At 35.7% G+C, this 23,754-nt stretch overlaps 1 protein-coding gene and 1 long non-coding RNA gene across 5 annotated transcripts in view; one reads left to right on the top strand and one right to left on the bottom strand.

Annotated features, from left to right (window-relative positions):
* The window catches only part of LOC149646229 (uncharacterized), a 300,812-nt gene that overhangs the window by 261,346 nt on the left and 15,712 nt on the right, over positions 1-23,754 (top strand). The window lies entirely within an intron of this gene.
* On the bottom strand, positions 1,200-5,427 carry LOC149646232 (E3 SUMO-protein ligase ZBED1-like). 4 transcript variants are annotated; one of them, XM_089849751.1, is made up of 4 exons: positions 4,723-5,427; positions 4,506-4,643; positions 4,057-4,196; positions 1,200-3,988 (listed from the first exon to the last, which is right to left on the bottom strand). In XM_089849751.1, exon 4 carries the CDS (start codon positions 2,982-2,984, stop codon positions 1,533-1,535), a length of 1,452 nt encoding a protein of 483 aa, XP_089705877.1. In that variant the 5' UTR covers positions 2,985-3,988; positions 4,057-4,196; positions 4,506-4,643; positions 4,723-5,427; the 3' UTR covers positions 1,200-1,532. The 4 variants fall into 4 exon arrangements, with proteins under 4 accessions (XP_089705877.1, XP_089705879.1, XP_089705878.1 ...); XM_089849753.1 differs by having other exon boundaries at positions 4,506-4,638; XM_089849752.1 differs by lacking the exons at positions 4,506-4,643; positions 4,723-5,427 and adding an exon at positions 4,269-4,412.

The raw sequence follows: 23,754 nt of genomic DNA, 5'->3' as shown, positions 1-23,754 counted from the left end.
ACCATAAAATACCCTTATCCCTTGCCCAATATAGAGGATATGCTAGCTAGAGTGGGAAAACCTAAATTTATTACCACCCTTAACCTAAAATCAGGTTATTGGCAAGTAGAAATGCACCCTAAAAGTAGACCAAAAACTTCTTCTGTGACTCATATGGGAAAGTACGAGTTTAACGTACTCCCTTTTGGGCTTTGTAATGCCCTAGCTCTTTCCAGCGTTTAATAGACGAGATATTTGAAGACGCTGATTATTTCCAATTAATTGACTATTTAGACGATTTAATCTCCCTTTGTGAAGATTGGGATCAACGCCTAACGTGTTTGGAATATATCCTAAATATATTAAAGGAATCGGGTCTCACCCTTCAGTTTAGGGCTGGGAGTATCGAAGATGTTTGGTATCGATACCGGTATCGAGTATTGAGCATTGTAATCGATACCGGGTATCGGTATCGGAGAAAAAAATACTCGATACCAAAAGTATCGAGTACTTTAAAAAAGCGCCACCTATATTTGATTTTGCGTATTAAATCAATATTAGTTTTGTAACTGGTGTTTATTTCTCGGGCTAGCATTTCTGCAATATTATAACATTTAATTTAAATTTATTAAATGTAATTTTTAAGATAAGAAACTATCGAGTCCATCCATTGAAGAATTCAATTAAGTTAGTAAATCCCTTATAATGAATAAAAAACCAAACATAATGAAAACTGTAAAATTTTAATTCAAAAGATTTTTTTAAAACAATGTTTTTACACAAAAGTTAGTCTTTTTACATGAATATTGTTAAGATAAGTTTATCTTTTAAATTAATTCACGAACATTTATCACCTTGTTTTTGTACTTTAGATTGAGTCTCACTTTTATGCATAGATAGGAACTCTTGAACTTTTAAGTTAATATTAATGTAACTATTATAGTTAACAATGTATATTTTATTAGTTAATTCACGAACAATTATCACCTTGTTTTTGTACTTTAGATTGAGTCTCACTTTTATGCATAGATAGGAAATCTTGAACATTTAAGGTAATATTAATGTAACTATTAAAGTTAACAATGTATATTTTTTAGTTAATTCACGAAAATTATCACTTTTTTTGTACTTCGCGTTGCATCTGACTTTTAAACATAGATAGGAACTATTAAGATAATTAAGTTACTATTAAAGTTAACAAAACATAAGTTAAATTTTTTGTTAATTCACGAAAATTATCACTTGGTTTTTGTACTTAGGATTGAGTCTCATTTTTAAATATAGATAGGCCTAGGAACGTTATAGTTGTTTTTAAGTTAACAAACTAAATTTTTTAGCTAATTGACTAAAATTATCACTGGTTTTTCGTACTTAGGATTGTGTATCACTTTTATACATAGATAGGAACTAATATGAGCAAAAACTCAAAAATAAAATATGAATACTGGTTACGCCTAGGGTATACCAAAATGGCCCCCATATTCCATAAAGCTTAAATAGATAAATTAACTAAACAAGTGAATGATGATATATAAGGCTTAATTCCTTTAAGCTTACTGAGACGACTCCCATTCCTTTCGACTAAATGAGCTCAAAAATGTTAGATTTTTCAAATGCTTGCCGCTTAAACTTTTGCGTTTTTCGGAAATAACATTTCCAGCTCTTGAAAATAAACGTTCAGCTGGTACGGAAGTACCCGGAATTACTAAATAATTTAAAGCTACCGCAGCTAACTCTGGGAATATTAGTTTATACTTAGACCAAAACTTAATTGGGCATTCTGTTCTTTCTATTAATGGAAGGCTCAAATATTGTTTCAATGATGGATCAATTTCACCATCAGAGTAAGAGTGATCTAAATTAACTTTCGAACTTTTAATTAAAGTTTCATGAACACCCCAAATGCTTTGAGGTTCAGTAGTAGACGGAGGTTTAGGTGCAGCTAATTGTTCTGTTTCAGTTACAAGAGTATTAATTTTCATTTTCCTGTCAATTTTTCCAAGCATTTTGGAAAAAGCCAATGGCGATTCAAAATGTGTTTTCTTAAATCTAGGGTCAAGAATTGTTGAACAAGCAATTAGTTCATTTTGCTCTAGAAAACGAAAGCGCTTGGAAATTTGTTCCAATAGTTTTGCTTTTAATGAAATACCACACTCCGTTTTACAGTCTTGTTGCGAAATGGAAATTTTTAAACATCTACCTAATGGAATTAATTTTGAAAGAGTAGTATGCTTTTCTGAAGAAATCTCTGTTGTTACCTCAAATAAAGGTATCATCAAAGATTTCAGTTCTAGTAGTTCATCAAGTTCGGATGCCGAAATTATTGGCGGTGCTTGCCTACTTTTAGACAAAGCTACAACAACACTTTCGTGAAGCGTGATATAACGTTCAATCATTAAATAACAAGAATTCCAACGAGTTGGTACCTCTTGAATAAGTTTTAAAATAGATTTCCCTGTTTTGGTCTGTGCATCATTTAATTGGGAAGTAGCTAAAGGACTAGATTTAAAAAAATGTACAAGGGTTTTGACTTTTTTAACTAAAGTCTTTTGTTTGTCGATAGATAACGATTCTTGGGCCACCAGATTTAACGTATGAGCAAAACACGGTAAATGTTTAAATTCGCCAAAGGTGTCTTTTACGGCCCTAACAATATTGGCTCCATTGTTTGTGACACAGCCTACCACTTTCATAACTGATATGTTCCAATGAGCTAAAATTTCAGATAGTTTCGTTGCAATGGCCTCCGAAGTGTGGCTACCTGGGAACTCCTCTACCGTCAAATTATTCGATCTATGTTCTTCCTCAAAAATGTAATGAACCGTAACCCCAATAAAAGAGGTGTTAGAACAACTTTCCGACCATATATCGGAAGTTAATGAAACATGTTCTACAGAATTAATTACAGATTTAAGAGTTTCAACTAGTTTTGTGTATTTTAAATCTAAACCAGCCGTTACTGTTTTCCTACATGAGAGTTTATAACGGGGGACTGCAACTTTCATTAAATAACGAAAGCCCTCTCCGTCAACCACACTAAGGGCAATAGGTCTCGAGCAACCATGAACTGAATAGCATCAGTGAGTTCTAAATTCTTATTGCCTCCCAAATTAAATGCTGCTGCTCTATGAAAACTTTCGGTTAAAGTTAGCTGGTTGTGAGTTTCTGAAGCTACTTGGATGCTAGGTATTTTTTTAACGCTACTGATTCAGTTGAAGATGTACTTGTACTTGGTAACGATGTCGCGGTGGGGTTTTCATTTTCGATTGAAGTCGCGGTTCCCAATAATATAGTGGGGTTTTCATTTTCGATTGAAAGTGCAGTAGGGGCTTTTGGTACTAAAAGGTCAGGTTGGTCTGCCTTGGATTCAACGTTTAGATGATGATTAGTTCGTAAATGTTTAAGTAAATTACTCGTGTTACCAGATGTCGAAATAAGTTTGTCACAATAATTACATGCCGCAATATTTTTAGTTCGTTTAGGGAAATGATCCCATGCTGCACTTTTTCTCTTAATGGGTTCCATTTTGGTATACCAATAATTTATGGTTGGTTATACAATAAAAATACTAAATACTTCTCAACCACATTATTAACTATGAAGAGAGTCTACATCACTCTTGTCTTTGCAATGAAAGAAGTGTAAAATGAATCTAACCTAAAATGGACTATAAAACTTCCACTATAAATTTTAGAAATAACAAAATTGACTTTCTCAAATAACAAAATAACGAATTTCTTTAAGAAAATTTAGGTGTGGGATGACTTTTAGATTTCCAAGGGCAGTTGCAGCTTTCCCAGGTTCAATACTGGTCAATATCCAAGTTTCGAACTTACAGATTTTCAAGTGGTCTTTTCATAATCACATATTTCTTTGGATTAGAGATGTAAACGTAGAAGTCTTCAAATGATTATAAATGGACCAAAAGTAAATGAACCAAAAGTGGAATTTTGGATGGACTTCAAATAATAGATAGTCAAACTGCACCCAAGAAAATGGTGAATGCCTACTGAAAATAATTAGTGGTAATTACATACAGCGGAAAGGACAAAATATTGCAATTATTTCAGTTCATACCATTACACAAAAGACAGCCTTGAATATTGACTCCGCTTGACTAAGTAGTAATTATAATGCAAAAATAGCGATGGCATCCTAGGATTGTCAGGCTCTAAGAATTTGTAATTAAACTGCATTGTATGTGAATGCCTAAAATACTGAAAATAAATATTGGTTACTAATTATATACAGCAGTAAGGACAAAATATTGCAATTATTTCACTTCATACCATTACACAAAAGAGGACCTTGAACATTGACTCCCTTTGACTAAGTAGTAATTGTAGTTAACTAGTAGATTCATAAATTCAATGCAAAAATAGCGATGCCATCTTAGGATTGTCAGGCTCTAAAAATTTGTAACTAAACTGCATTGTATGTGTATGCTTAAACTATTGAAAACAAATAGTGGTTACTAATTACATACAGCAGAAAGGACAAAATATTGCAATTATTTCACTTCATACCATTACACAAAAGAGGACCTTGAATATTGACTCCGCTTGACTAAGTAGTAATTGTAGTTCACTAGTATATTCATAAATTCAATGCAAAAATAGCGATGTCATCTTAGGATTGTCAGGCTCTAAGAATTTGTAACTAAACTGCATTATAAATAAAATAAAAATCATTACATTAAATTATTTAACTCACAAGCTTGATAGATAGTATTTCAATACTTACTTTTAATTAAACCAACGATTGGTTACTGACAATCGACAAATTGAAGAACTGGGACGAAACCCAACGCGGAATGTCTCTATCCTTTATTAAAAATGAGTAGCCGCCATAGCTTAGCTTACTATTGCTTGATTTCGTTAAGTCGTTCTCACGCCGCCGCGCGACGTCGCGCTTTCCCGCTAAGCGCAAAGGCTTAAAGTTTTAAAAAATAATAGCTAGCCGCCATAGCTATGTGGTTTTCCGCGTCACTTATTATTAGTTATACTCGTTTAACATTGTTAAATTATTAAGATTAATTCCGATTAGGGGTTGGCACTTGGGAGTTTAAACTTACAACAGCGACAGACAATTTAAACAAAGAAGTTGAAAGAAGAAGAAGTGAAGAACCTCATCGAGTCATCGCAAACATCGCAGATAATTAATGGCGGCAATTTACGGCGTATACCTGCAGACTGACTGAGTCGGTAGTCCGTCACCCTCACCCGGATCAGCGAGAAATTAGGGGAGGCCCACCCCTGAGCGCATGCGCCGTGGCCACGGTGGCCAATCACTTCGCAAATTGCGCATCGGATGACAGTGACGTCATGCAACACGCGGGTGCCGCATGTTGAACAAGCCAAGACAAGAACGAGTGACGTCAGTCAAGAGTCAACTCTAGGAACGGACGATGGACCCTCTTGGGACTATGTCGATGAGGGAAACATTCACGTGATAAAATATATAGCAAATGATTGGCCACAAGTTATAAAAATGAATCCTTCCTTAGATCGCAGGGGGGGGGAGATAGGGAAAAAAGTACTCGATGCTTCGGATTTTTTTAAAATACTCGATACCAGTATCGGATCTCAGAAACGGTACTCGATACCGGTATCGAAAGATTGAAGTACTCGATACCAAGTTGGCATCGAGTAGTATCGAACAGCCCTAAAAGGGTGGACATTCAGGAGAATGATGCCATTCTATGCACTTCAGGTTCAGTCAAGAAGGACCATTACAAGAGACTTGGAAGGGTATGTAGCGAAGATAAAAGAGAAAATCCAAAGTGTTTTTTATACTTTGCCGGCGAAGTACTGGGGAATAGAGTTCCGTTTTATTGACGAACCATGGACTTTCTGAAATATAACTATTGGTTTTAAGAGGTTTGGAGGGAAAACATACTTGTGCCAACATTTTATCCAGCTTTAAGCAGATTTTGAGAGAAGCCGACCTTGAAATTGGCTAAGTGAGTAAAACATTTTGAACCATAAAACATTTTTATGAAATATAGCACTTATAAAATAAGTTACAAATCATTTTATTGGTTATGACAGTTTGCGCTGATAATGAGTCAAATATGATCAAGGTATTTAGCATGACTGACTTATTCGAAGATGAATAGCTTTCAAACATGCGCCATTTACGCTTTGTAGAGTGAAGTCAACGAGGGTCAAGAATTGGAAGAAGCTGCCCGAAATTCGAACGACTCCGATTCGGTCCACCTTTCAGACCTTGACAGAAATACGTATCGTTGTAAAAGTATAAATTATTTTTTTAGAAATAAAAATTAACTATTTTCACAGATTGGAGTGGTTTGACCACCCTATTTGGTGACGAAATTGTCGAAGAGAGAGAGCCAAGAGATTCTCAAGCTAAAGAGAAGGAAGTTGATGTTGATCAAATCGATGATGGATCAAAAAAAAATAGTGAAGCAGAATCACCGTGTAGCTCTGAGATGGTGGATGATTTGTGCCTGTCACCGTCGGTCCCTTCTACTTTTCGGGAAGATATCCCTTTGGATTCCTAGTTGGAAGAAAAAGGGTTGGGTAAGCCATACGCTCCAACTTGTAGTGAATGCCGGTATAAAAAGCGATGAAGCCGCCCTAGCTTTTTCGGGAAAGCTCAATGAAATTTTTAGTTTTTTTCCGAAAGTCGTCTACATGGACGATGGAATTAAAAAGAAATTCGAAAGGGGAAGACAATTCCCATTGGTGGTGTTCGTTGGAACGCTTTCTTCTTTGCAACAGAGCGAATTTGCGAGGTAAGATTTTATAGCGTTGCTGTTAACTGGGCAACAGTTGTCATCACGACCTTAAAAGGACTGGCCTGAGCTGTTGGGGTGAGGAGGGGGGTCAAACTGTTGGTTAGCACATTGCTACCCACCCGTCATTCCTTAAGGCTAAAGAGCTGTTTGTTTTTCCCCGAAACTAACGGCGGACTTCTTTCCAACAGCTCCGGCTAGACCCTTTAACACGAATTTCGGCTCGTAGACTGTACATTGCTAGTGTTCAGACGTGGCTACAGCCAGAGCAACATCAATGCGCAGCATAGCAAAGTGACGAACCGAATCTCGTGCTTAAAACCAAAGGAGTGTGTAAACATTTATTATCTGCATGAGCCACCATGAAACGTTTTCCTAACCTGGCGCTAGTTTCGCTTTGGTTCGTGTGGTACACAATTTTCTGAAATTCTTTGTTTATACTCCCTCTAAGGCCATAATGCAATTGATTAATAATACTTAGGCTGAAATGATCGACGCCGTTAACAAAACACTTCGCAAAGCGAAAAAAGAAAAGTATTGGGTGAAAGTTTCCCAACATTAGAACACGGCATGATAGAAGAGGCCAAAGAATTAATCGGACTCCTGGAACCGCTGAAAGAAGCAACAGATCGGCTACAAGCCGAGGCAATCCTTTCGCCAGAAATCATTGGCGAATTAATGGAAACTTTTGATTCTATTTATCAATTTGACTGCGAAAATTTTGGAGTTATGAAAGCCGAATTGTTAACCCAAATGGAGGATAGGTTTTCACCAACATTAAATGATCCAGACTTCATAATCGCAACAATACTGGATCCAAGACAAAAGTCGTCAATTTTTGGAGGTAAATATATATAATTAATCATATACCTACAAATTACAAGTTTACATAGTTATAATTAAAGGAATTGGCAGACTGTCGGGAAAATAGCACATTCAGGATTTCGAAATTTCATAAACCTCAAATTTAATGTATATCTAAGCTTTTAAATAAAAATACCAAATAAATTTTTTTAGAACAGTGCCCCTGCATGGGCTAATTTGTACGGCCGGTTCAAAACGCCCACAAAAGAAGACGCCAAAGACGTTTTTAAGGAGGTTTTTCAATTTGTCAGTTACGACGACCATTCCTGTTGATAAACCGGCAAAAACAAAGAGGAAACAGTCAGGACCACTAAGGTTCCTGAATAAAATGCAGGACGCGGGAGAACAGGTGCCGCAACAAGAACTGGAAACCAATCTGGATGAAAAACTGTTGAAGCATCCAAGCCCACACGGTCCTGAAATCCCAGACAGATGGGAAATTTTGGAATTTTGGAAAAGTAACATCAAAAAATACCCAACGCTAGCAGAGATGGCAAGAAAATATTTGGCTATACCAGTGGCAACAGCTGACACGGAGAGAATAATGTTCTCAAGGGCTGGTAATTGCCAGATGGCTAGAAGAGCCAACCTGTCCTTGGACACATCGAACAGCTGATGATTCACAGAGAATACAGGCTACGACAGGTAATACCATCACATCGTGCAGTGACACAACCTGAGATGACAGAAAGAGTGTCTCTTTTTACCTCTCCGAGTGACGTATGTCACGGAGAGGTTCTGTAACGATCGTGTGTGTCCGTGTGTGTGTCTGTGTGTGTGTGTGTCTGTTGTTACACCCACGTGACCGCGTTCGCAGTTTCCAAATCGGAGCAAACGTGTTCGCCATTTCCGAACTGCTTTCACAGTCACGGAAATGGCTCCTCTACTTGAGTTCTCACACCACCATCTTCTGGTCTTTGTCCATTCCACACGGACACCAGTCTGTACTTACTGGCTTCTAATCACCACCATCTTTTGATCTTCGTCCATTCCACACGGATACCAGTCTGTACTTACTGGCTTCTAATCACCACCATCTTTTAGTCTTTGTCCATTCCACATGGACACCAGTCTGTACATACTGGCTTCTAATCACCACCACCTTCTGGTCTTCGTCCATTACACTTGGACACCAGTCTGTACATACTGGCTTCTAATCACCACCATCTTCTGGTCTTTGTCCATCCCTCTTGGACACCAGTCTGTACATACTGGCTTCTAAACACCACCATCTACTGGTCTTCCGTCTATTCCACATAGACACCAATCTATCTCATTGGCTTCTAACTCCATTGTCATCGTTTGGTTTAAGACATTCGCGGCGATCAGCCAGGGTTACGAGAAACGTCTAGCCTCCCTTGGTGGATTGTCCACCAAAGGTTTTCGCAATTGCGGTTGTTCTTGCTTTTAACTGTAGTTCGACACCCTTATATACTACCTATTTGAGTAAGGCAAAGCAACCGGCGTATGCTTCATTTCAAACGCCAATATTAGTCAAGTCTCTGAAGAATGTTTAATTGTTCTTTATCAAAACGATGTAACGCTCAATAAGGCGAACAACAAACGAAGAAAATATTTAATATTAATTATATTTATTTTAATATTTAAGATAATCTTGTTTCTCAACTCAAAATTAATACGGAAAGAGTAAAAAAGCAGTCTATGTTTTTGTCTGTGTGTGTACGAACCTCTTAGTCCTTACCCCTCTCAACCAGTGACAATTCAACCAATCCTGTAAGCGTAAGGTAGGTTCGAATTAGCAGACGCCTGCACTAAACCAATGGCGGATGGCGCAGTAGTACTTGATTATTTTTAAGACTTATTAAATTCTAATTATTTTGTTATAAAAGATCAGCTATTTTTTGTGTAATATTTTCCCTTTACCCGCTCTTTTCCTTTCAGTTGTTAAGGCTGTTATGCCAATAGGAAGTAAATTTGTTTCTGATATATTGATTGGATACAGTAGCTGAATCATATAAATTTAATTTGTTGACCATGGTGGGAGTAAATGTACAAATGTTTAAAAACTTGACAGATAAACCTAAGATCGATTAAAAAAAATCGATATTTACTTTGAACAAGAAATGACGGATTTGGTTAAGGTACGTAATTATTTCACGTGTGCATGGGGGAAGTAGATTGAACAATGAATGACATTCGGCTCATACGCGGAGGGATACGTCGATTATTTACTTTGTTACGTTAGCACAACAACTATTGAAGAACGCGTCGTCTGCTACTCATTCTGGAATCTGGACTCTCAGGCCATTAATGGAATTGAATGGACTCCAAAAAAAGACATTTGCGGTGATCATTTTTGTCAAGTTGACTATCACGAAAGCTCAAAAATACATATACCACTATCGGTTAATGCGGTTCCTTCTCTGTTTTTACTAGAATCTAGCAATTTTCTTTCATTATCATAAGCGCTTTCTAAACATTTACTATCTATATTACGAAGTTATAGCAGACGCCATAGCCCATAGTAACAAATATGTATTTTTTAAGTGAAGTAGATAAAGTTATCCGTCCGTCCCATAATTTCAAAAACGATGGTCGCGCGAAAACCCGATATCCAAATAGAACTCTAGAAGGATATATGTTCTGAACTCAATGGCTACTATCCCTAACCGGAAGTTACAAGAAAATTGGACCAAATATCAGTTTTGGTCCAATAAATTGGGGGAATGAAGAGGAGAATCAAGGAATAATTCGGAACATGAAGTTGGCGATAAAAATACATGGGAAACACGGTTAGTGAACAATCCCTAGCCTTAGTTAATCCATGCAACATAAGCCAATTTGAAAATAAATAGAATTATTTAAAATTCTTCGTTTATTAGGCCTATATAAAATTGTTAAATTACATTTCGCTGACTACTATTTCGTTACTGATTAGCCTCAAACAATTAATTGAATTAAAATTAAAATGAAATTAAAAGTTTTTTAAAAACAGTGTTAAAAATTGAATTAAAAGTTTTTTAAAAACAGTGTTAAAAATTAAATTAAAAGTTTTTTAAAAACAGTGTTAAAAATTAAATTAAAAGTTTTTTAAAAACAGTGTTAAAAATTAAATTAAAAGTTTTTTAAAAACAGTGTTAAAAATTAAATTAAAAGTTTTTTAAAAACAGTGTTAAAAATTAAATTAAAAGTTTTATAAAAACAGTGTTAAAAATTAAATTAAAAGTTTTTTAAAAACAGTCTTAAAAATTAAATTAAAAGTTTTATAAAAACAGTTAAAAATTATTGCATTATCAGAGCTAATATCATCACCCTAATTAATTAAAAATTTAAAAATTAATTAAAAATTAATTAGAAATTTAAAAATTAATTAAAAATTCAGGAATTCCAGCCATAAGAGTCTCTTTGATCACTCCCTGGGCTCTTTGATCTTCGGGAGTCAATTCTTCAATCATAGCGGAAGAAACAGGTTGATATCTTGGGAATTTCATCTGGTGATCTTTTAGGACGTGGAAAATAACCTCCAAGGCATTAGGTATAACACCTGGATTTTGAGGAGAGCCTTGGAGGGTGTGGGTTTTCCCCGAATTTGTGGCTCCATAGGGAAAAACCAGGCAGTTTTTGCCATTAATGGTTTTTGACATTGACGAATTCTTGAACGGTACCATCAGCAACTTCCAAGAAGAAATCTTGCTGGCACGTATCAGGGCCAAAAATCTTTGTGAACGTAAATTTTATGTTGCGGCGGTCAGAGTCCCGAGAATTGTTTTTGAAGGTCGCTGAAGAGACGGGGGCTTTTAGAATCACGTCTTTGTTTGACAGCACCTCCATGCACGTCTGGAATGAAAATAGAGGCTTGTATTAACACATTAAACAATATGGCTAATGATTATAAGTTTTTACTTCCATAACCGCAGCTTTTTGCTTTTTCGCTAACTTTAATCTTTACATACCTCATTACTGTCATCAGGTTTTTCATTGGCAGTTAACGGTCGTATCCGTAAAAAGGTATCCATAATTTTGTGTTGTAATTCGGACTTTGTGGTTAATTTCTTGCGAATTGTTATCGTGTCCGCAGCAGCCATCGTAATTAAAAATTTTAAAATTTATGACTAATAACAATAAAAACGAATCCCAACCACACTGTGAATACAAACCGTCCACAACGTCTTTTTATAGTTCAAAATCTGGAGGCACCAAAGAGAATTTAGAAGGGGAGCGGAAGGGGTGGTTTGGAATGTAGCGCAACGTCGTCTGCTAAACGTTATCTAGGCAGGTCGATTTCCGGTATGATGCGTTTGTAACAGAGAGATTTTAGAACATGTGACCGGAAACTCGCCTACCCCAAAAAGCTCAACGCGACATCTTGTTTGGGCTTCATCACGTTTAATAGAGTCAAAGGGGGGGCCTTCCACTCCCCTTCTAAATTCTCTCTGGAGGCACGAGCCACACGAATATGTTAACCAATGAGAATAGGGCATAGATAAAATATACTCTAAGGTGCTGGAGTGGAACTCAGATGAAACGAGGAGATGTGGTTTTTTTCATAAATAAGTCTTTGTCAAATTAGAAAGAATTTATATCGAGAGGAAAATAGTTTTTATATTATAAAACTAAGTTCAAGTTGGCCGGGAGTGCGGCGCACTCCTGTAAGCCAAGCTTCTGGGCGGCAAATTTGAGGGAATACGACACATGTCGGCGATCCTACCCTATAGGTGCCGACTGCCCCGTGTCAGCCGGAGGTGACTTGACCCCCACAAACTTGGAAAAGGAAAGAGGAAAAAGCGCTTCAAACTAGTGTCGCCTGCTTAGCCGTCTGTCGTAAGAAACAGATGATTCCTGATTTTACTAATAAATATTCACATACGGTTATTTCGAAACGAAAATCTAGTTTGTTGTGAAGCCAAGAAGATGAAAATGATGAATACAAGAATAAAATTTCGAGATAGATAATAACACCATTTTAAAATCTATCTATGTATAGTGTTAATCATATACCTTGGCATGGTAAGGGTTTAATTCAAACTTTATGCAAAGACCTATGAAAATCCTATAACCTAGTCACTGCCTGTCTATTAATGATTGATTATCATCAAAATTTAAAAATACTGCATGAATTATTTCATTGGAAAAGGTTTAAAATTTTTGTTGTGTTTTCTGTTTCTACTTGTTGTATCTCAAAACCAATCAAAATGAATCAGCCAATCATGTTTACTTAGATTATCGGTTAAGAAATAAAGGGTCCGCCCGAGTTGAATTCCCATGAAACCCATAATACGCAATGCGTTTGATCAGGCAGATGATACAAATAAACTAGGAATAGCCATGTTGCCATAAATCCCAGATCCAAATTATGGTTTCGTAGCACCTAAAACCGTGTTTTTCAAAAAAAAAATAATAATTATTTCTTAATTAACGTAATGGCTATGGTTCTTTAATTGAAGTTAGCTGCTACAGGAAGAGCTATTATATCTCCCCCTAATTAGTTTCTACTAAGCGTTTGGCAGCGCCTCATCAAATGTCGCTATACGGGAAATTATGACGTTTCATCTGTGGTCCTAGCATAACAGTACATTCTTTGACTCCTACGCCTAATCGCAATTTAATTCGTCTAGATGAACTTCGGAGCTTCATCAATAATTGCTCTAAAGTCCCAAATATGAAGATTCGCTATTATCCAGTTTTAAAGTTAGTCCAAAAACCCAAATTTTGCGTAGATCGCCTGTAATTACCCCACACTTTGAACATGATATCTCTTGGCGATATGCTTTAAGTAGCTGAAAGTTATTGCCAAGCTTTTCCTTCTAGTGGGTGATTTCAAAATATCCATTACGATATTTTTCTACAATGAAAAATAGTGAGGTTTTTTATTGTTTCAACATTCTTGCAAGGACCTTGTCACCTATGTATATTTGCGATTCCGTCAAATGATCCCTTACCTAACTGAATCGAATGAAACCGTATAGTATTGTAAATTTCAAGCAAAGATAATCTATCCGTTTACCCCACGATTTGAAATTATAATGAAGGTCAAGCGTCGATCCTATTTTTACTTTATGTGGTAAATTTCTGTCGATTGGTTTTAAAGATTCGCCCTTTCAATCTTTTTAGAGTGTCGAAATTCAGATCAATGAAGAATCGAATGAGCAGGATTTGGTTTTTTGGCAGACGGGAAGAATGAAAGAGCAAATGGAATTGTATCCGGAACACTTGCTTTGTGACGCAACATACAACCTAAACAGTTGTAAAATGCCGCTTTGCATCATTATGGTTGTGGATGGAAACAACGTTAGTGAAATCGTGGTGTTTTGCTTAGTTAAACTGGAAACTAAAGACTCTGTAACAAAGATGTTCCAAGTTTTTCAAAAGCATAACCCGAAATGGGTTAACGTGAAAACGGTCATGGTTCGCACTTCGGGTTTTTTCCGATGTAATTTAAATAAATAAATAAATAAAGATTTTAACTGAAGAAATTAACTTAAAACAATTTAAGGCCTATGTAAAATTAACACTAGATCCAAACGTTTTCTAAATAATTATTTTAAAACTAAGGATTGTAAGAACAAAATAGTAATAAATCAGCAAAATTTGACATAATAAAACCAATTGCTAATTTTTATTTATTTTATTATGTTATATTCATCATGAAAATACTTTAAGCCAGACGTTTTAATATAATTGAAGTGTATAACCGCTCCAAAGAGGAAAAGATGTCCTCCTAACCAAACCTAAATTAACAGTATTTTTTTGGAGAAGTCCATGAAGATAAACATCAATATTTTGGAAAAGGCGTAACATTGTCAATGATTTATAAAATATTACTAATCTAACTTAACCATATAGTGGCGTTTTATCTTATATTCATCATGAAAATACTTTAAGCCGTTTTAATATAATTGAAGTGTATAACCGCTCTAAAGAGGAAGAGACGTCCTCCTAACCAAACCTAATCTTACAGTATTTTTTTGGAAAAGGCATATTATTTGAGAAGTCAATGAAGATAACCCGTACAAAAATTTACGGCTGCATTTTTGCTGTTAATTAGATTTTTTAGAATCTGCAATATATTGCAAATAAACTGGAATATTCTGGAAAAATACTGGAATAAACCTGAAAAATGTTCAATTTCAGACAAAATTAAGGTGATTCCAGAGAGCAATGCAGAACATTTTAGACGTTTTGCAGAAAAAATATCTTCCGTTGGAAAACTCAGTACAGCAGTATACAAAATTTAGCCACTCTAGAGTCATAAAATAGTTACCTTACAGCTAGAAAACAGAGGGAAATAGTAACTCCCGTAAGAAATCAGGATGTTTGTAGGCTCATTACAAGTACTGTACCTTCCAAATATATTGTATGCATGTTACAGTCAGAAATTGCTAAGTTTGTAGGATAATTGCAGGCGTGTTTCGGATACTTTTTACGATAATTGCAGACTCGTTTCAGATACTTTTCAGGATCATCACAGGCGCGTTTCAGATACTTTTCAGGATCATTGCAGGCGCGTTTCAGATACTTTTCAGGATCATTACAGGCGCGTTTCAGATACTTTGTAGGAAAATTGCAGGAGCGTTTCATATAATTTTCAGGACCATTACAGGCGCGTTTCATATACTTTTCAGGATCATTGCCGGCGCGTTTCATATACTTTGTAGGAAAATTGCAGGCGCGTTTTATATATTTTTTTGGATCATTGCAGCCGCGTTTCAGATACTTTGTAGGATAATTGCAGCCGCGTTTCAGATGATTTGCAGGATCATTGCAGCCGCGTTTCAGATAATTTTTAGGATAGTTGCAGGCGCATGTCAGATAATTTTTAGAATAGTTTCAGGCGCATGTCAGATACTTTGCAGGATAAATGCAGGCGCTTTTCATATACTTCGTAGGAAAATTGCAGGCGCGTTTCAGATACTTTTCAGGATCATTACTGGCGCGTTTCAGATACTTTTAAGGACCATTACAGGCGCGTTTCAGATACGTTTAAGGACCATTACAGGCGCGTTTCAGATACTTTTAAGGACCATTACAGGCGCGTTTCAGATACGTTTAAGGACCATTACAGGCGCGTTTCAGATACGATAATTACAGGTGCTTTTCAGATACTTTTTAGGATAATGGCAGGTGCTTTTCAGATAATTTTTAGGATAATTGTAGGCGCGTTTCAGATACTTTTTAGGATAATTACAGGCTCTTTTCATATACTTTGTAGGATAATTGCAGTTGCTTTTCATATACTTTGTAGGATAATTACAGGCGCGTTTCAGATACTTTGTAGGATAATTGCAGGTGCTTGTCAGATACTTTTCAGGATAATTGCAGGCGCATTTCAGATACTTTGCAGGGTCATTGCAGCCGCGTTTCAGACACTTTGTAGGATAATTGCAGCCGTGTTTCAGATAATTTTTAGGATAGTTGCAGGCGCATGTCAGATAATTTTTAGGATAGTTGCAGGCGCATGTCAGATACTTTGCAGGATAAATGCAGGCGCTTTTCATATACTTTGTAGGAAAATAGCAGGCGCGTTTCAGATACTTTTCATGATCATTACTGGCGCGTTTCAGATACTTTTACGGACCATTACAGGCGCGTTTCAGAGACTTTAATTTGTACGATAATTGCAGGTGCTTTTCAGATGCTTTTTAGGATAATTGCAGGCGCGTTTCAGATACTTTTTAGGATAATTGCAGGCTCTTTTCATATACTTTGTAGGATAATTGCAGTTGCTTTTCATATACTTTGTAGGATAATTACAGGCGCGTTTCAGATACTTTGTAGGATAGTTGCAGGCGCATTTCAGACACTTTTCAGGATAATTTCAGGAGCGTTTCATATACTTTGTAGGAAAATTGCAGGCGCGTTTCAGATACTTTTTAAGGATAATGGCAGGTGCTTTTCAGATAATTTTTAGGTTCATTGCAGCCGCACTTCAGATACTTCGTAGGATAATTACAGGCGCGTTTCAGATACTTTGTAGGATAATTGCAGGTACTTTTCAGAAATTTTTAGGATAATTGCAGGAGCATTTCAGATACTTCGTAGGATAATTGCAGGCGATTTTCATATACTTTGTAGGATAATTGCAGGCGCTTTTCATATATTTTGTAGGAATATTGCAGGCGCTTTTCATATACTTTTTTGGATCATTGCAGGCGCGTTTCAGATACTTTTTAGGATCATTGCAGGCGTATTTCGGATACTTTGTAGGATAATTGCAGGCGCGTTTCAGATACTTTTTAGATTAATTGAAGGCTCTTTTCATATACTTTGTAGGATAATTGCAGGTGCGTTTCAGATACTTTGTAGGATCATTGCAGCCGCGTTTCAGATACTTCGCAGGAGCATTTCAGATACTTTGTAGGATAATTGCAGGTGCGTTTCAGATGATTTGCAGGATCATTGCAGCCGCGTTTCAGATAATTTTTAGGATAGTTGCAGGCGCATGTCAGATAATTTTTAGGATAGTTTCAGGCGCATGTCAGATACTTTGCAGGATAAATGCAGGCGCTTTTCATATACTTCGTAGGAAAATTGCAGGCGCGTTTCAGATACTTTTCAGGATCATTACTGGCGCGTTTCAGATACTTTTAAGGACCATTACAGGCGCGTTTCAGATACGTTTAAGGACCATTACAGGCGCGTTTCAGATACTTTTAAGGACCATTACAGGCGCGTTTCAGATACGTTTAAGGACCATTACAGGCGCGTTTCAGATACGTTTAAGGACCATTACAGGCGCGTTTCAGATACGATAATTACAGGCGATTTTCATATACTTTGTAGGATAATTGCAGGCGCTTTTCATATATTTTGTAGGAATATTGCAGGCGCTTTTCATATACTTTTTTGGACCATTGCAGGCGCGTTTCAGATACTTTTTAGGATCATTGCAGGCGTATTTCGGATACTTTGTAGGATAATTGCAGGCGAGTTTCAGATACTTTTTAGATTAATTGAAGGCTCTTTTCATATACTTTGTAGGATAATTGCAGGTGCGTTTCAGATACTTTGTAGGATCATTGCAGCCGCATTTCAGATACTTCGCAGGAGCATTTCAGATACTTTGTAGGATAATTGCAGGTGCGTTTCAGATACTTTGCAGGGTCATTGCAGCCGCGTTTCAGATTCATTGTAGGATAATTGCAGGTGCGTTTCAGATACTTTGCAGGGTCATTGCAGCCACGTTTCAGATTCTTTGTAGGATCATTGCAGGTGCGATTTAGATACTTTGTGGAATAATATCAGATGCGTTTCAGATACTTCGCAGGATCATTGCAGGTGCATTTCAGATACTTCGCAGGATCACTGCAGGTGCATTTCAGATACTTTGGAGGATAATTGCAGGTGCATTTCAGATTCTTTGCAGGATCATTGCAGGCGCGTTTCAGATGCTTTGCAGGGTCATTGCGGGTTTTCCTATCAATTATTGTGAATCAGTCGCCTTATATACCCTAAATTTCCAAAAAATTTTAAAGAGGCTTACGCTTGAGTTCAAACGTCAACAATAGTTATGTTTAAAATTATTTTAGGAATAAAATTCCTTAAAACGATTTAACTAGAATTAAGGTAAATTAATGACGATTTAATTAATAAATATCAATTATATTTTTTTTTAATATTTAAAAATAGCCTCTAAATTGCGTCTCGACTTGGAGAGGTTTATTTTGGATTCCCAACTTGTACTCATCTCTTACAAAAATATTAAGCTGTAATTCATCTGAATACACGCTTTTCTGACTTGCTTAAGTAATATCTGAGATGGTCCAACTGTTTAGGTACATGTACATTAAGTTCTCACCACATCTAGATAAGAAGGTCTTTTCGTCTATCTAACATTCACAACATACACACTCACAGAACGTAATCGAAAAATTCTTTCAAACTTATAGCTAAAAACCGATTACAACTGAAGGGAAGGGTCCCGACAGGCTTGTTTTACGTCTATTCGCAACCAGGAAAACTGCTGTAAACTTATATGATAGCGCTAAAGTACTTTGGTTCGCAATTTCCTTCACATTTCGAGCGGCATGGTGATAGTAGATCTTGTCTTAATCGGTTTCTATCCACGCTTGTTTTTCGTGTACCCGGGGCCACAAACACACACATGCACACACACACAGAAAGCTAGGTCTGGTCTCAAAAACTGGAATAAAATCACTAAAATAAACTGAAATTAATTTTATTTACTTTTTTTGGATGAAAAATTGTTTTTCTACGACTTTTTACCTCAAATAGAAGTAACTCTTATTTTATTAGGTTTTGAATCTATAGAACTTGACTGCCAACACCTTTGAAAGCTTGGAATCCTTATGTTGTTAGTATTGGATACACTTTAAACATAACTGCATAAGTTCGTAAGATGTGTTCCATAAGTTTGTCACTAGTTACTTCATGAAGTGGTGTAGGTGAAACGTCATATTCTCGTAAAGCGACGCCTGTTGAGCCATTGTCAAAGGCTTAATAAGGCTAAATAGGAAGTTGGACTGCAAAACCGAGTGTATTCAATTCTCGCGTCATTCTCGAACTAGCTCTCAGTAAGTCTCTAGCATTACGAAGTATAGGCAGTGTCATACTTATTGAAACATATCTGATAAACTTATGATAACTGTATATACAATACTGGCCCATTTATGACCAAAAAATGTTTCAATTTTCTATCTTTTATGGTGGTTTAAATATTTTTAGGATCGAGACGTGACAGTATTAGATCAAAAGATTTTATTAAGATGAATGAGTAAAGCTTTTTTAAGATGCCTTTTTAGGCCTAACCAATTCTTTATTCAAATTTTAGAAAAATAAAAGCAGTAATATTAATGCCTAACAGAAGCAGATAAAAATTTAGGGTGCGCTCGAAGTTGACTTCCCGTACAAAAATTTTAAGCTGTAGTTCATCTGCATACGCGCTTTTTTATCGCTACCACGCTGTAATAGGTATACATTAAGGCTACATTTCTGCAGCTCAAAAAACGGGAAAATTTCACAGCAATTCTAGAACTGCAAATTGACTGCCGTTTCTTCATTTTCTGTTTATTAACTGTTAACTGTCTAGCCTGGCAGAAATATGCAGCGCAATTCTGCAAACGCTAAGCAAAAGTAGAAATACCAGCTGTTAGTTTAAAACTGTAATTTGACCGTTTTTATAGATATGATACAGGTCTGCAAAAGTGATGGAAAAGTAGAAATCCAGCTGCTAATTTAGAACTGTAATTTGACCGTTTTAATAGACATGTTACAGGTCTGCAAAAGTGATAGAAAAGTAGAAATCCAGCTGCTAATTTAAAACTGCAATTCTACCACATTTATAGACATGTTACAGATCTGCAAAAGTGATGGAAAAGCAGAAATGCAGCTGCCAATTTAGAACTGTAATTGGACCTTTTTTATAGACATGTTACAGGTCGGCAAAAGTGATAGAAAAGTACAAATCCAGCTGCTAATTTAAAACTGCAATTTGGCCACATTTATAGGCATGTTACAGGTCTGAAAGAGTGATTGAAAAGTAGAAATCTAGCTGCTAATTTAAAACTGCAATTTGACTACATTTAAAGAAATGTTACAGGTCTGCAAAAGTGATGGAACAGTAGAAATACAGCTGCCAATTTAAAACTTTAATTTGACCTAAATTGACCATTTTTATAGACATGTTACGGGTCTGCAAAAGTGATGGAAAAGTAGAAATTCAGCTGCCAATTTAAAACTGAAATTTAACCACATTTAGAGAGATATTGCAGGTATTCAAAAGTAGGAAATTCTACTTTTGAATACCTGCAATATGTCTATAAATGTTGAATAGTTACAGTTTTAAATTGGAAGCTAGATTTCAACTTTCCCATAACTTTTGCAGACCTGTAACATGTGTATAAATGTGGTCAAATTGCAGTTTTAAATTGGCAGCTGGATATCTACTTTTCCATCACTTTTGCAGACCTGTAACATGTCTATATCAATGGTCAAATTACAGTTTTAAATAGGCAGCTGGATTTCTACTTTTCCATCGCTTTTTCAGACTTGTAACATGTCTATAAATATGGTCAAATTACAGTTTTAAATTGGAAGCTGGATTTCTACTTTTCCATCACTTTTTCAGACTTGTAACATGTCTATAAATATGGTCAAATTGCAGTTTTAAATTGGCAGCTGGATTTCTACTTTTCCATCACTTTTTCAGACTTGTAACATGTCTATACATGTAGTCAAATTACAGTTTTAAACTAGCATCTGGTATTTCTACTTTTCTATCGCTTTTGCACACCTGTAACATGTCTATAAAAATGGTCAAATTACAGTTTTAAATTGGCAGCTGAATATCTACTTTTCCATCACTTTTGCAGACCTGCAACATGTCTATATAAATGGTCAAATTACAGTTTTAAATAGGCAGCTGGATTTCTACTTTTCCATCGCTTTTTCAGACTTGTAACATGTCTATAAATATGGTCAAATTACAGTTTTAAATAGGCAGCTGGATTTCTACTTTTCCATCACTTTTTCAGACTTGTAACATGTCTATAAATATGGTCAAATTGCAGTTTTAAATTGGCAGCTGGATTTCTACTTTTCCATCACTTTTTCAGACTTGTAACATGTCTATACATGTAGTCAAATTACAGTTTTAAACTAGCATCTGGTATTTCTGCTTTTCTATCGCTTTTGCACACCTGTAACATGTCTATAAAAATGGTCAAATTACAGTTTTAAATTGGCAGCTGAATATCTACTTTTCCATCACTTTTGCAGACCTGTAACATGTCTATATAAATGGTCAAATTACAGTTTTAAATAGGCAGCTGGATTTCTACTTTTCCATCGCTTTTTCAGACTTGTAACATGTCTATAAATATGGTCAAATTACAGTTTTAAATTGGAAGCTGGATTTCTACTTTTCCATCACTTTTTCAGACTTGTAACATGTCTATAAATATGGTCAAATTGCAGTTTTAAATTGGCAGCTGGATTTCTACTTTTCCATCACTTTTTCAGACTTGTAACATGTCTATACATGTAGTCAAATTACAGTTTTAAACTAGCATCTTGTATTTCTACTTTTCTATCGCTTTGCACACCTGTAACATGTCTATAAAAATGGTCAAATTACAGTTTTAAATTGGCAGCTGAATATCTACTTTTCCATCACTTTTGCAGACCTGTAACATGTCTATATAAATGGTCAAATTACAGTTTTAAATAGGCAGCTGGATTTCTACTTTTCCATCGCTTTTTCAGACTTGTAACATGTCTATAAATATGGTCAAATTGCAGTTTTAAATTGGCAGCTGGATTTCTACTTTTCCATCACTTTTTCAGACTTGTAACATGTCTATACATGTAGTCAAATTACAGTTTTAAACTAGCATCTTGTATTTCTACTTTTCTATCGCTTTGCACACCTGTAACATGTCTATAAAAATGGTCAAATTACAGTTTTAAATTGGCAGCTGAATATCTACTTTTCCATCACTTTTTCAGACTTGTAACATGTCTATAAATATGGTCAAATTACAGTTTTAAATAGGCAACTGGATTTCTACTTTTCCATCACTTTTTCAGACTTGTAACATGTCTATACATGTAGTCAAATTACAGTTTTAAACTAGCATCTGGTATTTCTACTTTTCTATCGCTTTTGCACACCTGTAACATGTCTATAAAAATGGTCAAATTACAGTTTTAAATATCTACTTTTCCATAAGTTTTGCAGACCTGTAACATGTCTATAAATATGGTCATATTACAGTTTTAAAATGGCATCTGGATTTCTACTTTTCCATCACTTTTGCAGAACTGTAACATGTCTATAACTGTGGTCAAATTACAGTTTTAAACTAGCAGCTGTTATTTCTACTTTTGCATCGCGTTTGCAGAATCGCGCTGCATATTTCTGCCAATACAGACAATTAACAGATAATAAACAGAAAATGTAGAAACGGCAGACAATTTGCAGTTCTGGAATTTCTGTGAAATTTTCGCGTTTTTCGAGCTGCAGAAAATGTAGCCTTAATTTATACCTATTACAGCGTGGTAGCGATAAAAAAGCGCGTATGCAGATGAATTACAGCTTAAAATTTTTGTACGGGAAAGATCAATATTTTGGAAAAGGCGTAACATTGTCAATGATTTATAAAATATTACTAATCTAACTTAACCATATAGTGGCGTTTTATCTTATATTCATCATGAAAATACTTTAAGCCGTTTTAATATAATTGAAGTGCATAACCGCTCCAAAGAGGAAGAGACGTCCTCCTAACCAAACCTAATCTTACAGTATTTTTTTGGAAAAGGCATATTATTTGAGAAGTCAATGAAGATAAAGATCAATATTTTGGAAAAGGCGTAACATTGTCAAGTATTACAACTAACCTAGCTTAACCAAATAGTGGCGTTTCCAAGTCAGTAAAAATGTATTTAAAACGCTTTCAATAAAAAACGACACTAATAGAAATTAAACTACATAACATTTTGGGGTCGCTGTTTTCGACCAGAAGAGTCGTTTGAATTGTATATACAAACCCGCCGTTGGGCTAAATTTATTAAAAACATTGGCGGGATTAGGTCTAATGGAATTCAGTGCAATGGGAAGATACCAAAAACCTACGGTTCATTTATTTATTTATTTATCATTATTTTTCATTATACTAAATGTTTGACGTAACCAGGGCCGTCGAGAGAGGGGGGCAATTCGGTCCATTTTCCCGGGGCCCGTACCTCTCGGGGGCCCGGCCGAACCTGGACCTTTTTTACTTCTAGTGTATAGTGGCAGTGAGCAGAAATATTTTTGTGCTCACTGATAATGCTTGTGAAAATATAAATATAAATCTTAATAAAATGAAATCATCAACTAGAATTTAAACAGTCAAAGGCAAAAAGAGAATGAAGAGTGGTAGTTTCATTGTTATGGGTTAAGGCAAAGTAGTCAAATAATTTTAAAAACACAACATGTAGTTCAGACAGCGTCTCGTTATACTCGCCTGCATTTTCTGTAAGATAATTAATGGACTTGCCAGGGCCATCAAGAGGGGGGGGATTTATGTTCATGGTTATGGGTTTAGGCAATGTAGGCTAATAATTTAATAACAAACATGTAGTACAGAGAGTGTCTTGCAGTAGCTCAGTTGTAAATTGATATTTTGTGAGTTAAAATGAAAGAAACATAAAGAGCATCATAATTTTAAGTTAGATGAACTTCTAAACTAGTT

Source organism: Phalangium opilio, unplaced genomic scaffold, assembly GCF_054372755.1.
Source record: "Phalangium opilio isolate 3A_F unplaced genomic scaffold, DU_Popi_V2 ptg000089l_1, whole genome shotgun sequence".
NCBI classification, from domain to species: domain Eukaryota; kingdom Metazoa; phylum Arthropoda; class Arachnida; order Opiliones; family Phalangiidae; genus Phalangium; species Phalangium opilio.
The sequence above is the reverse complement of the archived record's forward strand: the minus strand, read 5'-3'. Positions and strand labels throughout refer to the sequence as shown.

Coding starts and splice junctions, on each gene's coding strand:
- LOC149646232 (XM_089849751.1), bottom strand. CDS start 2,984: ATGAAAGTTGCAGTCCCCCGTTATAAACTCTCATGTAGGAAAACAGTA.